The 24794-nt window shown below is 43.3% G+C and overlaps 2 protein-coding genes across 2 annotated transcripts; one reads left to right on the top strand and one right to left on the bottom strand.

Moving 5' to 3' along the window:
• The first annotated feature begins 9005 nt into the window (after window positions 1-9005).
• Window positions 9006-15103, top strand: LOC124666679 (metal tolerance protein 2). Its single transcript, XM_047204011.1, has 12 exons — window positions 9006-9317; window positions 9389-9458; window positions 10499-10596; window positions 10767-10915; window positions 11706-11821; window positions 12163-12259; window positions 13067-13151; window positions 13251-13313; window positions 13506-13611; window positions 14082-14221; window positions 14541-14632; window positions 14718-15103. The coding sequence occupies exons 1-12, from the start codon at window positions 9006-9008 to the stop codon at window positions 14878-14880; spliced, it is 1491 nt and encodes a 496-aa protein (XP_047059967.1). The 3' UTR covers window positions 14881-15103.
• A 5351-nt stretch (window positions 15104-20454) lies between these two features.
• On the bottom strand, window positions 20455-24021 carry LOC124661710. Its single transcript, XM_047199590.1, has 2 exons — window positions 23164-24021; window positions 20455-22675 (listed from the first exon to the last, which is right to left on the bottom strand). The coding sequence occupies exons 1-2, from the start codon at window positions 24019-24021 to the stop codon at window positions 20894-20896; spliced, it is 2640 nt and encodes an 879-aa protein (XP_047055546.1). The 3' UTR covers window positions 20455-20893.
• Between the last annotated feature and the right edge of the window lie 773 nt (window positions 24022-24794).

The raw sequence follows: 24794 nt of genomic DNA, 5'->3' as shown, positions 1-24794 counted from the left end.
GACGGTTACGAACATAACTATAATTTTCTTTCAAGCAAGATGCACTTGTCTCAAGAGTGTTTAATCTATTATAAATGCTAATAAGAGCTGAATCAAAGTTATTAGCTGAACTATGTGATGCAACCAAATTTTTTATGGCATTAAAAGTTTGATCACCATTGCAATGAAGGAAATCTCCTCCTACTATAGCATCCAAGGCATATCTATAGCGAATCATAAGCCCAAAATAAAAATTACTAAGGAGCAGACTTAAGGTCATTTGAGGTTCAGCTTTACGATAAGAATAAAAAATTCTAGACCAAGCATCTTTAAAACTCTCCTCATCCCCTTGTTTAAAAGTAAAGACTAATTCCTCAGGTGAAAAAGTAACAGGTACAGAGCTAGACATGATAATAAAATAAACTAAATGCAAGTAGCTAATTTTTTTTTTGATATGGAGAACAAGACAGTAAATAAAGTTACTAGCAACTAATTTTTTTGTGTTTTTGATATAAGAGAAAACAAAGCAGTGAATAAAGTAAAACAAAGCAAGACAAAAACAAAGTAAAGAGATTGGATGTGGGAGGCTCCCCTTGCACCGTGTCTTGATCTCCCCGGCAACGGCGCCAGAAAACAGTCTTGATGCGCGTAGTTGACACGTCCGTTGGGAACCCCAAGAGGAAGGTGTGATGTGCACATCAGCAAGTTTTCCCTCAGTAAGAAACCAAGGTTATCGAACCAGTAGGAGCCAAGAAGCACGTTGAAGGTTATTGGTGGCGGAGTGTAGTGCGGCGCAACACCAGGGATTCCGGTGCCAACGTGAAACCTGCACAACACAATCACAGTACTTTGCCCCAACGTAACAGTGAGGTTGTCAATCTCACCGGCTTGCTGTAAACAAAGGATTAGATGTATAGTGTGGATGATGATGATTGTTTGCGAAGAACAGTAAAGAACAATTGCAGTAGATTGTATTTCAGATGTAAAGAACAGGACCGGGGTCCACAGTTCACTAGTGGTGTCTCTCCCATAAGATAAACATATGTTGGGTGAACAAATTACAGTTGGGCAATTGACAAATAAAGAAGGCATAACAATGCACATACATATATCATGATGAGTACTATGAGATTTAATCAGAGCATTACGATAAAGTACATAGACCGCTATCCGAACATGCATCTATGCCTAAAAAGTCCACCTTCGAGTTATCATCCGAACCCCTTCCAGTATTAAGTTGCAAACAACGGACAATTGCATTAAGTATGGTGCGTAATGTAATCAACACAAATATCTTTAGACAAAGCATCGATGTTTTGTCCCTAGTGGCAACAAGACATCCACAACCTTAGAACTTTCTCATCACTTGTCCCAGCATTTAATGGAGGCATGAACCCACTATCGAGCATAAATACTCCCTCTTGGAGTCACAAGTATCAACTTGGCCAGAGCCTCTACTAGCAACAGAGAGCATGGAAGAACATAAATAACATATATGATAGATTGATAATCAACTTGACATAGTATTCAATATTCATCGGATCCCAACAAACACAACATGTAGCATTACAAATAGATGATCTTGATCATGATAGGCAGCTCACAAGATCCAACATGATAGCACAATGAGGAGAAGACAACCATCTAGCTACTGCTATGGATCCATAGTCCAGGGGTGGACTACTCACACATCGATCCGGAGGCGATCATGGCGATGAAGAGACCTCCGGGAGATGATTCCCCTCTCCGGCAGGGTGCCGGAGGCGATCTCCTGAATCCCCCGAGATGGGTTTGGCGGCGGCGGCGTCTCTGTAAGGTTTTCCGTATCGTGGCTCTTGGTACTGGGTGTTTCGCGACGGAGACTTTAAGTAGGCGGAAGGGCAGGTCAAGGGGCGTCACGAGGGGCCCACACGCTAGGCCGGCGCGGCCAGGGCTTGGGCCGCGCCGCCCTATTGTGTGGCCACCTCGTGGCCCCACTTCGTATCTCCTCCGGTCTTCTGGAAGCTTCGTGGAAAAATAGGACCCTGGGCGTTGATTTCGTCCAATTCCGAGAATATTTCCTTACTAGGATTTCTGAAACCAAAAACAGCAGAAAACAACAACTGGCTCTTCGGCGTCTCGTCAATAGGTTAGTGCCGGAAAATGCATAATAATGACATATAATGTGTATAAAACATGTGAGTATCATCATAAAAGTAGCATGGAACATAAGAAATTATAAATACGTTTTAGACGTATCAAGGCACCACACAAGGTGGTGTCCAACACGGAGGTCGGGCTTTCCGTGTGTCCCTAAAGACATGTGAATGCACATGTAGGAGGCCGTCTTTGCTTCATTTGGCTTGCTCCCACTTGCTCACAGCGGCACACACTAGACGTGTGAACTATAATCACCCGCTAACCGTTCGGGAGTCCGAGTTCTCCATTGAAGCCACAAAGAGGACATGGGCTCCAAGGTTTTCTCCCTACTTGGACCAATCACAATGGCTGGAGTATCATGTAGTGCAAGTTTGGCCAGATCCGGAATGGAAGGTTGTGAAACGTGGAAGAAGAAAGACAAAGAGGTATCACGGATAGAGAGTGGATTTGGTAACCGCGTGTATACGTGAGCACACATCCATTAACATCGGATTTGCTTTAAGATGCGTGCCTCACAAACGGAACCAAACGGCAATAAACTATCTCTTCCGCTCCTCCCCTGGCAACCACCACGTGAATGCTCTCACCTAATCCCCTGGTCGCTAGCCTTATCCACACGCTGAGTTGCTATGAACCATACATCAAATCATCTTTTCTTTTCTCTTCCTCTCAGACCACCACTCCGTCTCTTGATTTGATTTCTTTATCTCTATGATCGGCGGGTACAAGAAAGAACAAGACTACAGGCCTAATGAATCGCAAAATTGAATGGCAATCGCGAGTGGTGGACGTGGTGCTGTGGCGGTCCAAGGCGGCGCGTCTCCTCAACCGGCCGCTGCCGCCGGTCCCGGACCTGCAGCCGGCGGTGGAGGGATTCACGTCCCTGCTCCACTCCGGCCTCACGGACCTCTCCGCCGCCTTCCGCCGCGTCACGCTCGGCGACCCCGACTCGGGCGGCCTCCATGGAGCGGTACGCGAGGCTGGCGTGCCTGAACCTGTACAGGTACGAGCTGGTGTACCAGAGCTTCTCCCTCAGATGCTACCTCAGCGCCAGGGACTACCTCATTGAGCTGCTCAAGGAACCCTGTCGAGCGTCAGCCAAGCCTCTCCTCGCTGTAGCGCTGCACCAGCCCCGTCGTCTCGACGCTGGCATCCTCCGCTGCGGGCAAGGGAGAGTAACCGCGCTCCTGATTTTGGCGGCGTGCGGGAGCCGGCCGGCGGCACAACAGTCTGCCGTGCGGCGGGGCGCTGCCGGCCAGGGCGGCGCGCGGGAGCCGACAAAGGGCGAGGAAGGCGAGCGCGCGGGCCGACGCCAGCACCTCGATGCCTTCCTCCGGCGAGAGAGCCGCCTCCACGTCGCAGATGTTCTTCCACATTTTGTAATGGAGGCCGGAGCAGGGACGACGATGTAGGGGAGGTGGAGCAGATAGAGGACAAGGTTGTGCTTCGCCTTTTTTTTAGGGAGATCAGCTGCTGTGTTATCACTTAACGGACGAGCCACACCGTTAGACACGTGTCAATCATTGGATGCATGCTCACATATACACCCGGTCACCAGGCTTCTTCCGATCACGGATATATGGATAGATGGGGTCATTCGGGAAACAAGTTATTCCAAGAGGCTCGCGAGCCAACTAATTGTGGATCATGCAATAGTAAGGGGCACAATAGAAGAAAATGTACATCCGGCAAAAAGTCAAAGGGCAATGATGCTAGCACAAGCCAACAATCAAGTAGCCAACAAGCTTCAAATCAACCTCCAAGCCAACAAGCCCCACGGCAACAAGCTCCAAGGAAACAAGCTCCAAGGCAACAAGCTCCAAGCCAACAAGGTCCAAGCCAACAAGCTCCAAGGCAACAAGCTCCAAGTCAACAAGCCCCATGGCAACAAGCTCCAAGGCAACACGCCCCAAGGCATCAATCACAATGGCGACAAGCTCCAAGGCAACCAAGGATTCATGTAGGGCTTAGTAGAGGTCGCCATGGTGGACGTCGGGGTGGTAGTATGCTAGGATACCTAGCGGAGCCTTATCCGTATGTGTCTCTAATATATTAATTGTATTGTACTTTTCTATTTTCCTATTCCATTACTCACTTTGTTTTCTTCAATTTTGTTTTCAGGTATGGCAACTCAACCCACCAAGGGGAAGGCGACGTGGGAGGGCAATGATAATGAGGAGTCCGTTTGGGAGGAGGCTCTGAGGCCGGTGCGGAAGAGGGAGAAGGAAGAAGTTGCGAGGAAGGAGGAGGAGGAGCACGACAAAAAGATGGCCGAGCGTGCCCGTATGCAAAGGGAGTATGAGGAATACCTATGGCGCGCGAAGAAGAAGAATGAGAAGCTCCAGGCCGAACGGGACCGCCTATGGAGGGAAAAATTCCAGAGGAACTGGCAACTTTCTCAACTAGCGAGGGAGATGGCCAATAGGATGCACCTAGAGGAGGTGGCTAAGGAGGCTGAGCGCATAAGGGAGAAAAGAGCTCAAGCGGAAGCTTCAAAGACGGAGGAGCGCCACCATTTATTCGACTCGGTGGTTCAGTTGGCTCGTGACATAAGGGAGAAGGAAGAACTGGCTGAACAATCTAAGAAGAAGAAGAAGGCGAAGGGGGAGGGAGCCTTTGCCACGCAGTGATGTCCGTTTGGCTAGGTTCATGTTGTCGAACATTTATGTTGTCGAACCTTGATGTTGTGTTAACCTTTATCTTCTCGAACCTTCATGTCGTTGAACCTTGTTGTAATTCGAACATTGATGTCGTCGAACCTTATGTGTTATCTGAACCATTATGTTGTCTCATACATGTTGTGTGCAATGTTGTATTCAAAAATGTTTAAATATGGGTGGAATTTTCATGGTTTAGCACAAGTCAATGTGTGGCGCCCATGGCATCGGCGCCACACTGCACTATGTGGCGTCCTTGCCATCGACGCCACATATGTCAACTTATATGTCGAAAACATCCAGGGGCTCCGGACGCTTAGTCCTTAGCCGTTTTGGCGACCCTGTTTGTGTGGTGCCCATGGCGTCGGCGCCACACTACACTGTGTGGCGTCCTTGGCATCGGCACCACACAAACATGGTCGCCAAAACGGCTAAGTCCTGGAGAATTGTCTTACAGTATGTTTTGGGCAATTATAAGTGGATGTGTGGCGCCAATGCGGCGCCACACATCCTGCCACGTCGGCTGGTCAACCGCGCGCAACATCGACCACGCCACGTTGGATGGATGTGTGGCGCCGCCCGCATGGGCTCCACACGGTGAGGTGTGGCGCCAGTGAGAAGGGCGCCACTGAAAAGGGTTAGATGAGTGAAATAGTTTGGCCAGAGGGTCAGTCTGTGCTTTTCTTTTAGAAAAGGGTTATTTTTGTCAAAATCGCCGATAACAACATGCCATTTTGAAGCAAATTTTGGGATTTATAAATTTTGCTCGAGTTTGCTTGAAATTCGTCCAGCCAGGGCTGAAGTCCTCGAAAATACAGTCGAGCTGATAATTTTGAACTCGCATCGGTTTTTTCACGTGCAACTTGGCCTGCTATGAGTAGAAATGTGATTTGGGCTATCATTGGCACTACGTTTAGATGCTAGCAAGATGCTAACAATTTCACTTGCACTCGGTTTGAAAAACGATAGGTAGTTCGATTGGTAATGCTTGTAAAAAACTTAACATCGTGTTTGGTTATGTGCGGAACGAGAAATTAATGTGCTGACCCATTCCCAAATGGTGAGGTTATCACCCCTTTTGAGCATCAATATGAGCTCATAATAAAGTGAACACCCGATAAGGAATGATCAAACATACTACATGAGTACGTACAAACCGATCAAACTTGTTCAATGGCACATAGCATCGATCATACATTGTTCAACACAAAATTAAACAAACCAAGGGGCACATTCTACATTCACCGATCATGGCAAGGGATGGATCATGATGTGGGCAACTCTGAACCACTTCTGTCATGGTATAGTCGAAGATTGTGGCATTGAAGACGTTGCCCCTGAGCATCTTGAAGGTCATGAAGTAGCCGATCTTGATCTGATGAGCAATGGTAAATCCAGGTACCCTTGATTGAGGCAAACAATGCCTTTGATGTCCTTCAGTTGGACCATCCAAGAGCAACCATTGTTCGTCTTGAGGATGACCATCCTCGGTACGGTGCCAAGGTACGGATGGAAGCCGATTGGGACTGAAAGCATTTTCAACCCCGAAGACAACTCCACTTTAGCAAAGTGGGTTGGTCCGACGTCAGCATGGAAATGCCCAATCTTGATAGGCCTCCCCTGGGCCTCTTCCAATGTTGCCTTTTTCCAGCTTCGTTGGAACAACCCTTGCCAAAAAGCCTGCGCGGTCCACACATCATCATCTTCGAGCAGTGCGAAAATAAGAGGCAATTTGAATGAGCACAAATAGAAGTGTGTGGAGATAAAATGTGCAAGGACGTAGGTTGAGCCTCATATGACATTATGATTGAGAGCCTCATACAAGTGTGTAGTCACATTTCAATAATCGGCAAAAACATGACAAATAAGGCCTCGTATCATTGAACACCTAGGAAAGAGATTGTCCGCAAACTAATTCTAGTATATAAACAATCTTGTTGCACATAGGACTAGGTTTATGGACAACCGCTTTCCTTGCATTGTGACACATAACAAATCATTAGCCATAGAAGAAGCATGATGGAAGCAAAGCTATAAAGCCTCAAATCATTGAAGACCACAATTGATACTATCCAACCAAGTACGAGGCACAAGGAGTAGTGTTTGTGCTTTATACAAGGTTGGATAATATCAATTGTGATGTCATTTCGTTGACACATCATATCACCGGCTAAAAACAAGGTAGACCTCATACTTATGATGCATCCATTAGCTAAGAATGCCATGCGACCAAGGAGCATGCAAGATATATATGTGTGCTGCAAGCCCTAAGGTCGTAGATCATTCCTAGCTAACAATGTGATCCTGATTTCAATCATAAGCCAAACACTCATATTAAATCGGAACGAACATAAATACTTGTGATAATAGTTTCCATCATATAGCAGATCACACACAAACAAGGTTCAAAGTTCAAACATAGCCTAAATTATCCTAGCTACATTACATGCCAACGTTCTTTCACCACTCATTATAAAATGCCCTAATCCTCTTCAGCTTAAACTTCTTTAAATAACCTAGTTTTAGGAGATCAAACATGCCATACTCCAAGTTTTTCTTATCTTCCTTAAGAGCCTCATTTTCTTCCTCAATGCCTCTCTTTCTCCCTCCCACTCCTCCTTCCTTTCCCTCGTACATTCATCAACATAGCTACCCAATTCTTCAAATCATGTAGTTCATTTTAGGCTCAGTTCTGAACAAACTAGGGTTTAGTACTACAACCTCATAAAACATAGCAGCACCATATGGAAGAGATATTTGCACTCAACCTAGGGCATGAACATAGCACCAGCATGAGGAGAGACCATCTCTTCCGACCATTGTACTAACATATAATCATCGGTGGGAACATGTATAGTCAGGCCTCACAAAACATAGCACGAACAAATTGATGAGATGTTTGAACAGAACCTATTGCACGATCAAACAATGGACTCCGATCATGGCACTAGGTTCTGAATAAGAATCTCTCCAGTTGCTTAGCACTACCGTCTAATCATCGATATGAACAGTAAACCCCCAATTTGACTACAAATCAACCTAAAAAACCAGATGTCACGAAAACCAAGTAAACGAACATGGATATGCCGATTTGAAGCAACTATTCATGCTAGAAAAGGAAGAACAACCCAACATAACTGCTAATTACACAGATCTACCATGCATGCGTGACATAAGCCTATATCGAACATCGCATAACCGTAGATCTACGAATATTGAAGCCTAAAAGCTTGGACTCGCATCTCCATGGATGTCTTTGCTGAGCAGAGCTTGAACCAGAGAAGAAGGGATCCATGTACGCGAGGAAGAAAGATTTGGTTGATGCCCTCCCTGAATGCCGTCTCTTTAGTCCTCCTCGCGGTGGTCTTAGATCTACTAGTGGCAATACAACCGTCGATGGCGAGAGGAGATAGAAGTGAGAGAAGTGGGCAAGTGAGAACATGCGAGAGTGAGAGGGGTGAGGGGATTTATGGCGCGCTTTCTCGAGACATGACGTCTCTCGCTCTTTCCAACGCGTGCAACATTTTCCCTTTCCCGTGCTCGCCAACGCCTGGCCACGGAGAATGGCCAAACCGTGTGTTCTTGCCGGGCCAAGTTTTGCCTGCATCTGAAATGCTTTAAAAACCGTGGTGTACATTTTGTTGAAGACTACCAAACGTCCTTTCTAAGCTCAAGGCTAGCAATAAAGGCCTTGGCGAGCAACCAACTATGCCCTAGCTTGATGCATCTCTATGCAAAATTTCCCCTCCAAGTCCAGGAAATGGTCAGAAAAAAGAGAAAAAATCCAATTTAGTACTACCTCCGTTTCAAGGAATAAGGTGTCCTCGTTTTACGAGCTTTTTGTTTGACCAAGAATTACTTCAAATAAAGATTGTTTGTATGAACTTAGTATCATTAAAAAGTACTTTTCAATATGAATCTAACGATATTATATACATATAATATAATCAAGATTTTGTTGCTCAACTTTTATGGTCAAAGTTCGTCTTGTAATACGCGTGCGCCTTATTCTTTGAAACGGAGGTAGTATACGAAGTTACCTCCAACGTGCGCTTTGGTCACGAACTTGCAAAAAAAAGATCCAGGTGGCAAATTGCTGGGAAGCTGGAAGGGGCGACCGGCAGCTGTGCTCTGCCTCTGCTCATAGCCACCGCCCAAGGATCCGGAAAACCACAACAAGTCTCGCCGTCAGAGCACAAAGCCAATTACTGCTCCCCTTGCCTTCCGTGAATGGGCTTCCGCCTCCTCCACCTGGCCGGCGGCATCGCGCGAGCCGCCTCCTCCTCCCGCCGTGCGCCACTCCTCTCCCGCGCCGCGCTCGCCCCTCTCGCCTCGCCGAGCGGCGCCCACTGGCTCGTCCCTGTCCGCGACCACGGGGGCCACTCCCACCCCCACGGCGAGGACAGCGGCGAGGCGTCCGAGAAGATCTTCCGGCTGGGCCTCGCCGCCGACGTCGTCCTCACCGTAGGGAAAGCTGTCACCGGCTACCTCTCCGGCAGCACGGCCATCACCGCCGATGCCGCCCACTCCCTCTCCGACATTGTACGTCCTCCAAACGAGCGCGCAGCGATTCGCTTAATTGGTGCAGGATTTTGACCTTTTGGGCTGCGCAGGTGCTGAGCGGGGTGGCTTTGCTGTCGTACAAGGCGGCCAAGGCTCCCAGAGACAAGGATCATCCCTATGGTCAGTTGCCAATCTCTTTTCTGCTCGTCGATCCCCTCATCAATCTGTGCCTAGAATTTCTGGAATGGGTGTACATAATTTAAAGATTCGTGTTCTGTTGTTAACTTACTAGTAATAAGATTAACTCAAAGACGGTTGTGCTATTTTTTAAGGCAACTAAGAGACGGTGAACAATCTAGTCAAATGTGTAGCTACACTTTCCCAGAGGAAATCAAGAGTGCAGGTACACGAGAGACTGCACTTTATCTCAAAAGAAAATCCACAATTGGGGTTCATGTTTACATAGTTCCACAAAACTTGGGCCGATTTTGATTTCTAATGCAAGCAAAAGGCACACTATAAAACTAACAAGGTATCCAGATGGAAGAACTAGCTCCCAGATTAATTCACCAAGGAGATCTTCCATGCTTCTGATTTATGATTAATTCACCAAGTGTGGGCTAGTGGGTGGTTTCGAGAAAAATGGGCTTTCGAAGGTGGGAGTGGATGAGATCAGGTGAGAGCTGGAAATCATGCTGGAATAGGAAATAAGCACATTTAAGATTTTTTAGCTAATTATCATGTACAAATATATACCATACCTACAAAATCTCTGTTTTCTTCCCTAAAATAATGTGTGTACATCTCTGTACACCCATGAGTCTCTGGTATAGGCTCTTTGCTATCGTTCACTTTCCGTGTGCTAAGCTAATTAAGAAAAGTTAGAGCTCAGAATATGGGCTTGATCAAAGTATTAATTACCTCTCGATCTTGCAAATTCACTGTTCTGAAGAGAACAGGGATCTTCCATATGTAGCATGCAAGATATTGCTGTTTGTGCATGTGCACCGTTACCTCAACATGCATGTTCTATGTGCGTACCACATATCAGAAAAACAAGAAATATGAAAGTGCATTATGCTACTGCTTCAGTTAATTTATTTGTATGCCCCTCCATTGTTGTAGAGAATACATAGAACAACCTTGATTTATTTCTCGTATTCTTCGTTCTTTTCCCCAAAACATTGAAGGTTTACTTATCATCATTTTCTTCATTCCAGGTCATGGAAAGTTCGAGAGTTTAGGAGCTCTTGGAATTTCAAGCATGTTGTTGATTACTGCAGGTGGGATTGCCTGGCATTCTTTTGAAGTTCTTCAGGTCTATTACTTCTCATTAACAATATCATGCAAACTTTATGTATTAAAGTAATATCATCCGTTGGCTGGTACATTTGTTTGTTTTGACAATGGATGGATGGTTTCTGATGACTGATATTCCGGTTAGACATGATTATGCATAGACTTCATGTGCTGAACTGTTTATTTCAGGGAGTTATGTCTTCTGCTCCTGATATAATTGGCAATGCATCCCACATGAATCACAACCATGGTAGTGGTGGGCATAATCATGCAATTGATTTGGAACATCCAGTCCTTGCATTGAGTATGACAACATTAGCAATATCCATCAAGGAAGGGTATGTGGAGAATTTCATAACGCATTGCCTAATAGTTTCTGCTTTCTATTGATGCCATGATGTTGTATTTTACTATTGCTTGTGATTTGCAACTTGGCTTATTTTTTTGTTATTTTCTTCTCTAGATTTTACGAGTATAGCGAAGATAATTTTCTTATGTCCTGTTTCTTGTTAGATTTTACCATCTCATGCGACATATTTTTTTATTTCACATTTACATCAATAACCCCATACAAAACTTAATTTCAAGTTCTGACCTTATTTGGCAACACTACTGGGCATGGAGTCGAAAAACCACACTGTCACGTTGCTGGGGCACTGGGCCTTGCGTGACAGAAAAGCCATCTCTTGGCTCGTTGCGGGACTTGATCCATGGTGTGGCCAAAAGAGTTAAATCTGTATATAAGTTTGGTGAGGATTTCTTAGTAATAAAAAATTCAAAAAGAAGGTTAGGTAATTAAAAGCTCTGTGTAGTACATCACTCTTTTGTTGTGTAGCCAGAAGTGTAGTGTGCTACCTTTGTTGATGGAATATATCTAGCTTGAAAAGTTGGAATTTACTCATCAAAGATTACTATGTGTGTACAGCACAGACTATATATTCTAATATATTGTTGATATCAAAATGATAAATGCCCAGATGTTTTTACATCCATATCATGATTTTCTTGTGATCATTTGTTTTAGTATGAATTTACTTTCTTGATTTCTTGTACAGACAATTCTCATGTCATAATTTCATCAGACAATTGTTAAGGGTGTTATGAAGTTTTACTTTAGTGGAATTACAGGCTCTATTGGATTACAAAAAGAGCTGGTGAGAAAGAAGGGAGTGGGCTGATGAAAGCGAATGCATGGCACCATCGTGCGGATGCTATTTCATCTGTTGTTGCCCTAGTAGGGGTAGGTAAGACCACCTTTGATGATGCTTGCACTTCCATTTCTCTAGAAGAAAGTTTGCATCACATTTCTAGAGCATGAATGGTTGGTTCATTGAAATTTGAGCCTTGAGTAAAATATAACACCCTGAATTCATGTTTAGAGTGTGAACTCAGAAAGTTGTTTGTATATTTGAAGTGGATCTCTATTAGGCCTGATGATCAAATAGGTGCATCATTTTACGTTGTTATAGGAAGCAATTTCTTAGTTTGTGGATTTTCACCTGAAAATGACGTTTACTACAGTATCTTTATGGATAAACGTGATTTTATGACACTCTGATTATGTTTTGCTTTTGAACTCTTACAGGTGGCTCCATTGTTGGATTACCATATCTTGATCCACTAGCTGGGCTTGTTGTCTCAGGCATGATTCTTAAAGCTGGTGTTCAGACAGGATACGAGAGGTAACTATTTTAGGTGTGTCAAGCTGATTCAAGGAACTTGGCCATGCTGGATTTTAATCAGATTATAATGTATAATAATCTCTAATCAAGCTGATTTTGTTCTCAAGAGATATTCTTTCATTATTGAAGTTCTGGTCTTGTTATAAGTCATGTTCATTGATAATTGTTTATGGGAATGCAATTCGGCTCCCAAGAGCATATGCTCCTGCGTACGGAAAAATAATTTTATAGATGTCAAAAATATGAAAAAATTTAGACATGTATTTGTTCGTGTCAGTTGGTTGTTTGCAAAGTTTTAACAAATAATGTGATCTGTGCTAAGATAAGTTGTGTCGGATTTGCTGCTTGTTTAGAGCACCGGGCTTTGTCTTTTTTATTGTTGGAACATACATGTTGATTTTTTCATGAACAATTGCACAAACACGGACCATAGTAACATAAACAAGAACACAAAAATTCGAATTTACTGTTCATCCGGCCAGCCTCCAGGAGCCAAAACTCCTCACCCTATGTTTTTCTATATTTAGTGTTTTATACTCTGTACCTTCAGAAATGTCCTAATCAAGGGGTAGCTTTCTGAAGTCACATGGAAGGAAAAAAAAGAGAGCCATGTGCTCACTTCTTTGATAGTACTAGGATCACTGTTTTCTTGTCTACTTGACATGATACAAAGTTGGCTGCACTGAATCAATCAAATACAAAGTTTTATAGGTAGCCATACAATATTGCTGTACAGTTCAGTACACATGAATCTTACAGTTTTCATGTTGCTACTGTATGCGACGGTTTTTCTGTTTTAACTTGCAGCATACTAGAGCTTGTTGATGCAGCTGTTGATCCGTCACTTCTAGAACCAATCAAGGAAACAATTGTGAAAGTTGATGGTGTAAAGGTACAATATTGGCAACTTCCTGAAGCATTATTTTCCACATGAGCGTGCTTTTGTATACTTGAGACGCTTAAGTGACAAAAGTTTTTGACATAATGAAAGGGGTGCCATCGGTTGAGGGGAAGGAAAGCTGGGACCTCATTGTATCTTGATGTGCATATTGAGGTACATAACAGTATGGTTTATTTTGTTTGTGTATGCTGTTTGTTTCAATACGTGGGAGCTTTCAGCATTAGGTACGCCCTTTATTGGAAATCTAGAACCATGATGACTGTGCAGTGGGCCCTTATGTGCGTAGTACTGTAGCAGATAAATTGATAGGCAGTCTTAAGCTGATCATGATACTCTGTATTGTAGGTACATCCTTTCTTGAGTGTCAGTGCAGCACATGATATCGGGGAAACTGTCCGTCATCATATACAAAAGACACATAATCAAGTTGCTGAGGTTTTCATACATATAGGTAACACATGATTCAAACTTAATGTTCTCTTTCTTTTTGCTTTCTCTCAGTTTTTCGTAGCCTTGCTACAACCCTGTATGCTCCCGCCTTCTCAGCGGTTTTCTCTAATATATAATGATGCACGCCTAGGCGTGTGTTCGAGAAAAAAACTATCATGTGGTACTGGCCAGTGCTAATAACAGAACTACTGCATTGTACGTCATCATGTTTTCACATGCATCGCGTTGGGATCATTTACCTTTTTCTGTTCGTTCAGGACTTGTGTAACCAACTACGACCTAGTTATGGCAGCATCATACATGTTTCCATCCAATTTATAGCCAACAGTTCTACTAGGCTTTCACAATTCCCAAATTTGGTAGGCTGTCATTAAGTTTATTCTTGTAAGCCTGAAACCTGGTCTCCGGTGGTTAATTACACAACTGTGTAAAACCCTCAACTGGAACATTTCTGAAGTGCACAAATTGCAGACCCCTCATATTCAATGGGTGTCAACATGGACAAGAAAAGGATTTTGGAGAACTTGGAGAGAAGAAATTCAGATGCTATTCCACGGCAACAATGTGCAGAAACTATTGTGTCCAATATAATTTCCTCTCATTTTCCTAAGGTAAATAGTTTTTTTCTACATTAAATTTATTGCCAAGAATTATTAGCTCCAGGTTAACAGGAAATGCAGAAGATGCAAATATTTAGTGAAATCGTGAGCGTAGAACTATACCGATATGACTTGAATGAGGTTTTGACAGAAAATCTGGTTGGTTGATATAATCTATTTACAAGACATGAAAATAAATGCTCTGATGTTCTGTTTCAGTGATTACACTTGAGGAGTGCCAGTGACAACTTATTAACTGGAATATCTTGTCCACTTCAAATAGTTTCTTTACGCCTGTAATGAGAATTCTCATATACGACTCAAAATGCAGAAAATGTCCCTTGAGCACCTAGTGCTGCATTACTTGCAAGGACGTGTGCTGCTTCAGGTCCAAGTTTCAATGTCTCCAGAAATTTTGATTCGGTAATCAACCCTTATCTTCCAACCCAAAGCTCCAATTTTGTGTTATTCTAACCCTGTGTCCATCTCCAATTATTAAACTTGGTAGGGATGCAATGGACATTGCAAAACAAGCCGAGGAGGAGATCATGAAGGCTGACGCCAGCATAAGTCAAGTCAGCGTACAGCTGAGATTAGGCCAACAAATTGAGCAACTTCAGCTGGCCGCAAGAAAAAGCAGACAGAATGATCTACAAGCAGAAAAACAGTAGTAGGAGGGGCCTTATATTCTGCAGCTAAGCTGGCTCGGTCAGCTAGCATGATAATTTGCTAATTTTCCTGACATAAATCAACTGCATTTTGCTGACAGTGGAGTAGGACAGTGTATGGACATCACATCTTGTTCAGAGTTTCAAAATAAAAAAATGGAATAACCCCAAGAGCAACCTTGATTGCAAATGACAACCGGAAAAGGTCTGCTTTTGAGGCTATGCATTACACTCTACATGTAAATTCCACAACACAAGTGCCTCTCCGATTGAGGTGTGGTTAATCGGACCATGTATTAAGTGTAAAATAAGTAAACCTCACTTTCATATGAGACATGTTTCCTTTACTGGAGAAAAGAAGAGGGGAGATATGTTATATGCCACCTGGACTTTGCGATAAAAGACGCAGACTGATTCTGCCACCTGAGATCGTGTGCCGTCTTGGCGACCAGAAAATTAGTGTCATATGTTGCTGATGGAACAACAGTGCGGAAATTGAATGATAACAGGTTTATTTTTGCAATGGACTTGTTCTGTTGCAAGACCCAAGGCAAGACAGATAGGGAAACTAGATCGTCACCAGTGTTGACTACCATGGTACTTGGCAAGTTCCATTCAGGTAGCGAAGAGTTAAATGAAGATTGACGTAGCGCAGTGTGTATTGTTTCTTTCCAGGTCAAGTGGTCTATTTTATTGGGGAGCGAATTCAGAGCAAACGTTTACCAGTCTTGTACACCCAGTGAACACTTATAAGATTGATGCAGCTGAAACGTGTTTGCAACTGCAAAGCTCTCAAGCGTATCCTCTATAAAAATGCACAGCCTCAACTGCATCAACTGCATTGCTCTAAACTGTATCCTCGTCAACTTACCGCTCAGCTGCATACACAATTTCACACCTCTCAACAACACGCACGAGGAGCAAAGAATTTACCACATCAACTAGGGAGATGCACTGGGATATAAGCTTTAGTTTGTACGGGAGCTTGTTATGGAGTTGAAATGACGTAGTTGAGAAGGGAAAAAACACAGTTGAGAAGGACAAGCACAGTTCAAAGGACATATTTAAGTAGCAAAAACATAGTTTTTATTAGATGAAAAAAGATAGTTGAATTAATGCAATTGAGAAGGAAAACACAGTTTTCTTGATAAAGGTTTTCTATAAAGCACGCTTCATTACTTAAAAGATTTAAGCATTACACCCGATCTGCCCATAACTAAGATGCACACAACCATCCAAAATCTAAAGTATGAATACAAAAATAAAAGGCTCGGTACGTGAAATTAGTTGAAACTGTATCGACCCATAAAGCGGTGGAGGACCAGACTTGAGATTATGCTGCCACCCATGTCGGATAATAAAGTCCCTCGTTGTGTCCTCCAACCACGTAGACACCTCTGTAAAGAGGTCGCGGTTCTTCGTACGCTGAGATGATCATGAACGGAGAAAAATGGTGCACTGGTAGATAACCTACATGAAAAGAAATTTTAATCATTAAAAATCTTGTCATTTTTACATAGCCGAAACAACCAAATAACGACAATCGCTCTCACCCTAATAAGTAGTTTAAACCTAGTATCCACCGGTACACCCCATTAAGCCAATTGCTAAAAATGTTGGCAACTCTACGTAACGGGTATAAGGTAGAACCTATATGAATGATTGACTATATAGATCTTGCAAACTGGCATTGGAAGAATAAGTGCTTTATTGTCTCATCCTGAATGACAAAATACACATTTCTTGCTTCCCAGATACGTTTTGTAAGGTTGTACTTAGTGAGAAACTGAGAATAACACTTCGATGAAGATTCCACGCGAAATCTTTGTCTTCAGCGGTATCTTACTTACCGAATCATCTTATTATTAACTACCGTCTCAACAGGCTGGATCACGCTCTATACATGGAATTCACCAAAAATTTACCATTCTTACTTAGGTTCCAACAGAACCCATCCGCTCCTTGCGTCAAATGGAAAAAAAAACCACGATATAGCAATTCATTCCATGATGCAAGCTGGGGCCCAACAAGATCACTTCTAAACGTCACGCTCAGTAGGGATGATTCCATTACCTTAGCTAAGGTATTATCTTTGTGACGGACAATATTGTACATAGTTGGATATTATTCCCATAGCGTGACATTTTCTAACCATTTATCCCCCATAACCTTATCTCAAATCCATCCTTAGAGAAAGAACCAAATAGGAATAAGTGCTTCTTCGTCACTATAAGGCCAGCCCAGAAATGTGAATTCCAGGTTTACAAAAAACTTGAGAAAATAGTTTAGTAGGATAACACAGATGAAGCGGGCCTGGGCCTGGGCGTGCACGACCTGGAGCGCACGGGCATCTCCCTGCGCTTGCGTTGGCTATGGCTCAGTCGCACCGATCCTCGCCGCGCCTGGCATGATCTAGACCTACAGTTCACCGCTGATGAGCGCGCCCTGTTCTTCGCATCCACCACGATGCAGATTGGGGACGGACGCAAGGCCATGTTCTGGGAGGACAGATGGCTCAATGGACGGTCTATCGGCGAGATCGCGCCGCTGTTGTATGCTTGCATCCCCAAGCGCAGAAGGAAGCTGAGGACGGTGGCGGATGGTCTGCAGGACCATGCCTGGGCACGTGACATCCATGGCACGATCGGGCTCCACGAGATTGGGCAGTATCTTCTAATCTGGCAAGACATTGACGGCACTCAGCTCCACGATGCCCCAGACCAGCTGCTCTGGAAGTGGACGATGAGCGGCAAATACTCTGCCAGCTCCGCTTACCTCGCCACGTTCCAGGGATCCACCCTCTGCCCGGTGTGGAAGTACATTTGGAAAGCTTGGGCGCCACCACGGGTCAAGTTTTTCAACTGGTTAGCGTCCCAGAACCGATGCTGGACTGTCGACCGGCTGGCGCGTCGAGGCCTGCAACACCACCCCCTCTGCCTATTATGCGATCAAGAACCCGAGACCATGCAGCACCTACTCATCCACTGCCCCTTTGCCAAGCAAGTTTGGCTCGAGGATTTGGCTTGGTTGCGTTTGTCCTGCCGTACGCCTCGGGACACATATGATTCTATCTTCACTTGGCTGGTGGAGGCGAAGCAAATGACGCCCAAGCCTCTCCGCAAAGGGCTGGGATCTGCAGCGCTGCTCTTGCCATGGATTATTTGGAAGCACAAAAACGACTGTGTTTTTGAGGGAGCACGGCCATCTGTGCACAACCTAATGTCCAAAGTCAAGGACGAAGCATCCCTATGGGCTAAGGCGGGTGCTATGGGGCTTAGGGTAGCGCTGCCGGCGACCTGGGATGTGCACTGAGTAGCCGAGTGTGTATATTGTATGCTGCCTCCTAGGAGGATTGTAAACTCTCTATCTTTTCAATGAAATGAGACGCAGAGGTCCTTTGCGTTTTCTCGAAAAAATAACACAGATGAAAGGACGCAATTGAGAAAACTGTTCAGAAGGAAAACACGGTTGAAAGGACGCAATTGAGAAAACTGTTTAGAAGGATAACACAATTGGGAAGATGTTAAGAAAAAATTCAATTGAGATGAAAACATATGAGAAGGATAACACAATTGGGAAATGATGCAGTTTGGTAGGGGAAAAAGTATAATAGAAACATCGAGAAGGAAAATGCAAAAAAAAAAAAAAACACTGTCAAGATGATGTAGGGAGTAGTTGAGAAGAGAAAAAAAATGCAGTGAGAAGATTGTTTACTAGATTCTTATGGGTAAAGCAAAATACTTTCATTAATCACAGAGTTGAAATGATGCATTTAAGAAGGAAAAAACAGTGGAAAGCCCGTTTATTGGATTCTTATGAGTAAAGAAAAATGTGTTTATTAACCAAAGTTCAACTGAGCCTATTCTAATGGGAGCACAAAAAAATGTGAAGAACAAATATAATGGACATGCATGAACTGCGAGACTCAAATGTAAATTTGTTTGTTAGCACCGGCCTGCCCAATGTACTACAACCAAGTCAAGCACAATATTTTGGTCTTAGCACCAAGTTTTTTTTGCAACATTGTGCACACTCCAGTGCAGTGTCCAATGACTCAGAGCGATCCACCCATGCATTGAACATAATTTTACTATAAGAGGCAAAAGCCATTAGACCTCAAACCCTGTGGAGCAGCAGGGCCATCGAATAACACAAACTGTGCAGTGCGAAGATCCTTCACGGCCAGGTAGCACCAGTGATGACAGATGGTAAAACGCTCAAACGAAGCATAGAAGGTTTAGACTATTGAGTGCATGGTGAAAACCATAGACATGCAGATCTTCTCACACTGACACATACACCATACACATGCAAAATGCATAGCAACATAGGCAGAAGTTTCATAGTAGTAATTAGTGCCAACATCATCTTGCTCCTTGAGAAGGCCGACGCTACCAAAGTTTGAGACTGCCACCCTACCGACATCATCCCTAGCATGTTAAAGACTTCAACTATAAGCTCATGGCTAATAAGCTCATTGGTTGCCTCGACACTTTGATCTCCAAGTCCAAGAGTGCTTTCATTGAGCAGTGTTGCATACACACCAACTTTTTATAGGGCCAAATCTCATCAAGGATATGTAGCAAACAAAAATCCAAGACTCTTCCTCAAGTTAGATATCGCAAAGGTCTTCGGCTTCGTGAACTGTGTGTATCTGCCGGAGGTGATAGACACTTGGGAATTGTAGGAACAATATTTGCTTATCAGCCTCTTCCTCACCCGGGCATCCCTTTCACCCATCGAAATGAGCTTTGTCAAGACGACCCTTTATCTTCGTTGTTATTCAAATGAACATCGACCCTTTGTGGTGCGCAATTGCGCATCCAACCCATATTGCTACGATGGAAAATACTCTAGTTGGGCTGGGCCTTGTTGTGATATCTTATAGCTCATACATGTGTTAGGCTGAATCTTAGGGTGGGCCCTCCTCCATCCTTACAACTGTTAGATCCACCACTGCCGAAGGGGCATTCTTAAGTTAGTCAGAGCTCGTTGCCTCATCACAAACCTAGATAACAGTGAGATCTTCACCACTAGGTGAGAGGGCATCGACCCCATGGAAATTATGTTGGTTTCCGAACCAAGATTGGGGGCTTCCCGAGATACTACTCTAGCCTCCCACAATACTTCTGAATACTATGTAAAGTATCTAGATGAATTTTGGTGTGTAGGTTCACTCATTTCGGTATGCATCTAGGCCACATGAAAATATCTAAAACATCTTATAACAGTGAACGAAGGGAGTACTATAGTAGTATATGAGAGGTGTGTCTAACATATATTTTCCTAATTTAAAAGAAAAATAATTAAAATTTTCTGAAAATATTGTTGGCCATAGTTTCAAAAGTTTGACTCTCATTGTACGACGTCCATTAGAGAACTAGATGGAATACAACACTACATCACATATTATCCTTTTTTTTTGACAGAGTTCTGCAGACATTCTTACATAACATGTAATACCAAAAATTTTCTGCTCAGAATCACATGGTCGTGAGGTGCATAGGTTCACCTCCCTATTGAAGGGCACACGCACCTATTGCACAAACTTGCATGGTGAAATGGAAACCAGAAGCATTGATGGTATATGTATTACACAAAGAGAAATACTTTGATCTAAGAAAAGATTAATCCTGTTAAGCACATACTTCCTCCGATCCATAATAATTGATTTTAGTTCAAATTTGGAGTAATTTGAACTAAACCCCCGATAATTGTTATGGATCGGAGAGACTAATAAATTGGCTAATATAGGGCATGAACTCTTCTGTCTCCAGTACCAGTTGCGTTTTGCAAGCCTTCACAGGCATACAACTCAATAATCTAAAGGCCAACCTGCTAACGATTACATTGCAGACATTACAATATAACAAAATGCAAGGTCCACGACAAGAACGATGCAGACAGTTCGTCAACTCCAGTTGAAGTTGAAGACCTCATGTTCCACTTGATAGTGATCATCCACAATGTCAATATGGTGCCGTTGTTTACACCCGAAAATCACAAAAGAATCCGTTCACAGTTGCGCATCAACCTCCATGCTCGACTTGTCTGTGTCACTATTTGTAGGCGCATAAACCCAGGATTTGTGAGCTCTCTTGCGAGGCCTGCTTGTCCCTGGGCTTTTTGGTTCATCCTTGCGCTTTCCTCCAAGGAGTCCCAAGGCAACCGCTTCCAAAGCTTTTGCTGTGGGAGCTCTGTTCCTGGTTCCGTGCCTCCGAGAATTCACCAGTGAAGCCAGATTACGTTGTGGGATAGTAGGTCCTCCTGTTGCCTCTGAAACATCAGGGACCCAATCACTGTTCAAAACGGAGAGAGCTTCCTCAGTCTTCATGTGACCATGGTTGTCTAATGAAGCGACACATACCTTTGTGCTTGGCTTATCATCTAGCGCTGTCTCCGGTTTAACCTGACCAACCAAACTACTAATCTGCACCCCTTTTTGGGCAAAATTTGCCTTAGTGGTTCTGATCTTTGAACGAACTTTAGGAATCGCCGAGCCCTTGCACTCAAAAGACTTGTCCTTATTTAAATTGGACACATTCTTCTTCTCCTTTGACCTTCCATTGGTACGAGAGTTTGAAGCAACGGTTACCTGCTTATATGGCTTCTCCTTCGTGGAACATGTTGCAATTGATTTGGTCTGAATATTACCACCAATATCGACAACAGTTGGTTTTGACGAAGTCGACAGTGGCTTGATTTTCTCTCTCACTAAACCATCTCCATTCGAGAAAGAAAAGCTGCGCCGACGGGTCTGATCATTGCTACAGCTGGATAATCTTCTGTGCTTTGACACTGGGGATAAGTACTTGCGCCTTTCAGTTTTTCTTTTGGGGCCAAAGAAGCATGCCAAATCAATTTTGTTACTACTGCCATTAGAAGAATGGCCATTGACTGGATAACTAAAGGATGGTGCAGTGGACATGTACTGCAATAAATCAACTTGGTTTTCTTTGCCTTCATTGCACACCGAAACCATTTCAGCGCCATTCACATCAGCTGTAACTCGTTGACAAACTTCCTGGTCATCTGCTGATTGATCATCCTCATCTTGCTCCTCCGAGGAACTGAAACTCACAGTATTATGAGAATAATGTGAAGGGCCAAAACGAACATTTGCATGAGGTGGTAATTTCCTCAGCTCCCTGACTCTGAATGGCTCTTCCCCATGGACCAAGGTGGTATCGATAACTGTGAATTTTGGAAGCTCTTGGTAGCCATCCAAAGGAGCATCTTGGCTCAGATTTATGTCTGTGGAATTTCCATTTTGCTCCGCAGTAACACCATTATCCGTTCCACCAACCTCTAGCTCAAGAAGAACGGGATTCGCTGCCACTCGTTTAAGGACATCACTCACAGAATCAAAATAATGAGTACCTTTAGTGAGTTTACTTCTTGAGAACTTTTTGATACCTGGCACAAGAAACACAATGCAATTCTTAGTTGGCCCGACATCTTTGGGCTGCTCTGAACGCCACCCTCTTGCAATCAAACGGGGCCACACAGCTTCCCAGAAAAGATCATTTGATCTTGTCTTGCTTATTCTGAAACCACCTGTTAAAAACTTGATTATATCTTCCGAAGCAAGCAAGGAACAATCTTTGCCTGTAGGTATGTCAGGGTGAATAGAAAGAACTTGGTTTGGCTTAGATGGATCCTGAACAAATCCAGTCAAATCATGCTTCCCTTTACCAATTCCAACAGCCTCCACAAAAGCTTCTGTTCCAACAATGGATTTTATAGAAAAGACCAGATCCTCTAAAGATGTCTGTCCGTTGTTAAAAGATTTGAAGATCTGCAACATTTCAAAGCAATACAATTCATATGGCAATAGATGATAAAAGAAAAAGATCCATTCAAATTTTTAACAGAGCTAAGAATAGTTCATATTCACAAATTATAACAAGAAATATTTTGGTAAATGAGATTTAATGGTTCTTTAACAATATTAAACTAGGAATTTTTTTCAGTCTTTGATCATCATGAATTTCGACTCTTTATCCTGGGAACATTAGATTAAACAACGCCTAGTAATTTTAACAAAAACTAGAAAAAGAAGAAAAATAATGATAGCTAAAAATCTATATAAAAGTAAGAGTAGTTAAAATATTGATATAGAAGTGAAGCACAGAACTAAGCAGAATATGCTGCCTGAAAATTTTAGAACTGCTACTTTGAATAACACGAGCGGAACCAAAAGCTCGAACTAGAGAGAATAACTTCTTAAAACCGGACGGCACAGCCAGTTGAACATTTTTTATATAGCCTATATATGCAACATACCTCGAGTAGTGAATCATGAGATTCTTTGAGGATTACAGATTTCAGACGAGATATAATCTCCTGCTGACGAGAACCTGTAAAGATGCGCTCTCCAAGAATGCATCTCCTAGTTCTTGCTTTTCTGCAGTCCGACCATCTTTTATACGCATCTCCTCCGTAGAACTTTCCGTAGTAGTACAAGAGCACATTACCAACAGTCTTATTACCAACGAACCTGCTCATCAGGCTTAGATTTTTGCCAAAAATGTATAGCCCAAGAAGAAAACATTCTGCCTCAATACCACTCCAAAGGGAACTGGATAAACCAGGCAGTGGAGTAAATTGCTTGATTTCCCCTTGCTGTGTCAACGGCTTATTGGTAAAGTTGAGACCTTCTTGAGTAGAAGAGGAATCGAAGTTCTCACCATGTGCTAGATTGCTGCCAGACTCCATCTGATCAACGGGCACCACTGAATGTGAATCCTGGTCTGTTGAATCATGGTCACTTGTATCTTTTTGGATTGGAGAAATTGAGGTCAGCTTAGTATCCTCATCCTGGCTGCTGGCTCTTGCTTCACTTTCTGAAGAATGCTGCCTTCGTAGTATCTCCTCGTTATGGACTTCACTTGATGCCCACATAATTGATATATCTGGCCCAATCATACCAGGGTGATCATAATCAAGTACCATGCTTTCATGTGAGCTGGTCATGATGAACCGACGGTGCTCACCCTCTGTGGACAGTTTGGAGATTTCTGCCTGGTACTCACTTCCAATGCGTGGACATATAGGTGTGTCGTCATATATCACACCTGAATCAAGGGAAGATTCTAAAGATGGTTGGTGATCACCATTGTCTTCGAGTTCAAGTGGCTCCATCTACCAAAATCATAAGAAAAAACAAGTTGTGAGAGATTACATAATTGAAAAAGAAACATTATATAGTTAACATTAGTAACTAAGTTGCAAAGTATGAGGCAGACGTTTAAGTCGTTAACAGAGCTCATATAGGACTTTGGCAAAACAGTTCCACAAAAAGGGTTAAGTTCTCCAGCATACACCAAAACATTTGCAAAAGGCATATTTCCAGCAATGGTAATTGAGATAAAATGCAACGGCAAGCAGGATAGCAAGGACCATCAAACTGATATATACCTTTGAAGCTCCACAAGTTACAAAGACTAGCCCGGTAGCATATTACATGGAAAAATTGTAATCACTAAGTTGAAAGGGTAGCAAATAAAAGGCAATGCATATCATGCATAACCACTGCCGAGGAGGCGCCGTCGTTGGACATGACATGACTCACAAGTGGAAAATGCTTGAGAAAAATAAACAAAGGTGCAGTCGTGGCAGAATGAATGACTCGGATATCAAAAGCACTGTAAATTAATTATCGGCATCAAGCAGTGAATCATGGCAACAATCTACCGTCAACCTCTCAAAATCCCTCGCAGTCTCCGAGCGAGCCATGGTATTACAGCACCCAAATCTCCATGACGAGCAAATCCGAGTTATTTCCCAGACCCCGATACGCACTAATTTCCTTTTCCAAATCTCATGTTCAGCACCACCACCCCGACCTACCCAATCAAACTCGCGGGGCACCGCGCGACTCAGGCAGAATACCGGAAGCAAAGCCACAGGCATCC

The sequence above is a fragment of the Lolium rigidum genome, chromosome 6, assembly GCF_022539505.1.
Source record: "Lolium rigidum isolate FL_2022 chromosome 6, APGP_CSIRO_Lrig_0.1, whole genome shotgun sequence".
Classification (NCBI taxonomy): Eukaryota; Viridiplantae; Streptophyta; class Magnoliopsida; order Poales; family Poaceae; genus Lolium; species Lolium rigidum.
Note: the sequence above shows the minus strand (reverse complement) of the source record. Positions and strands in the feature narration are given on the sequence as shown.

Bases quoted from the DNA above. Each gene is read 5' to 3' on its own strand.
- LOC124666679 (XM_047204011.1), top strand. From the start codon at position 9,006: ATGGGCTTCCGCCTCCTCCACCTGGCCGGCGGCATCGCGCGAGCCGCC. The intron at 12,260-13,066 runs GTAACTATTTTA...TTTAACTTGCAG, and splicing joins GTTCAGACAGGATACGAGAG to CATACTAGAGCTTGTTGATG. The intron at 13,152-13,250 runs GTACAATATTGG...ACATAATGAAAG, and splicing joins TGAAAGTTGATGGTGTAAAG to GGGTGCCATCGGTTGAGGGG.
- LOC124661710 (XM_047199590.1), bottom strand. From the start codon at position 24,021: ATGGAGCCACTTGAACTCGAAGACAATGGTGATCACCAACCATCTTTA. The intron at 22,676-23,163 runs GTATGTTGCATA...GAAATGTTGCAG, and splicing joins CTCATGATTCACTACTCGAG to ATCTTCAAATCTTTTAACAA.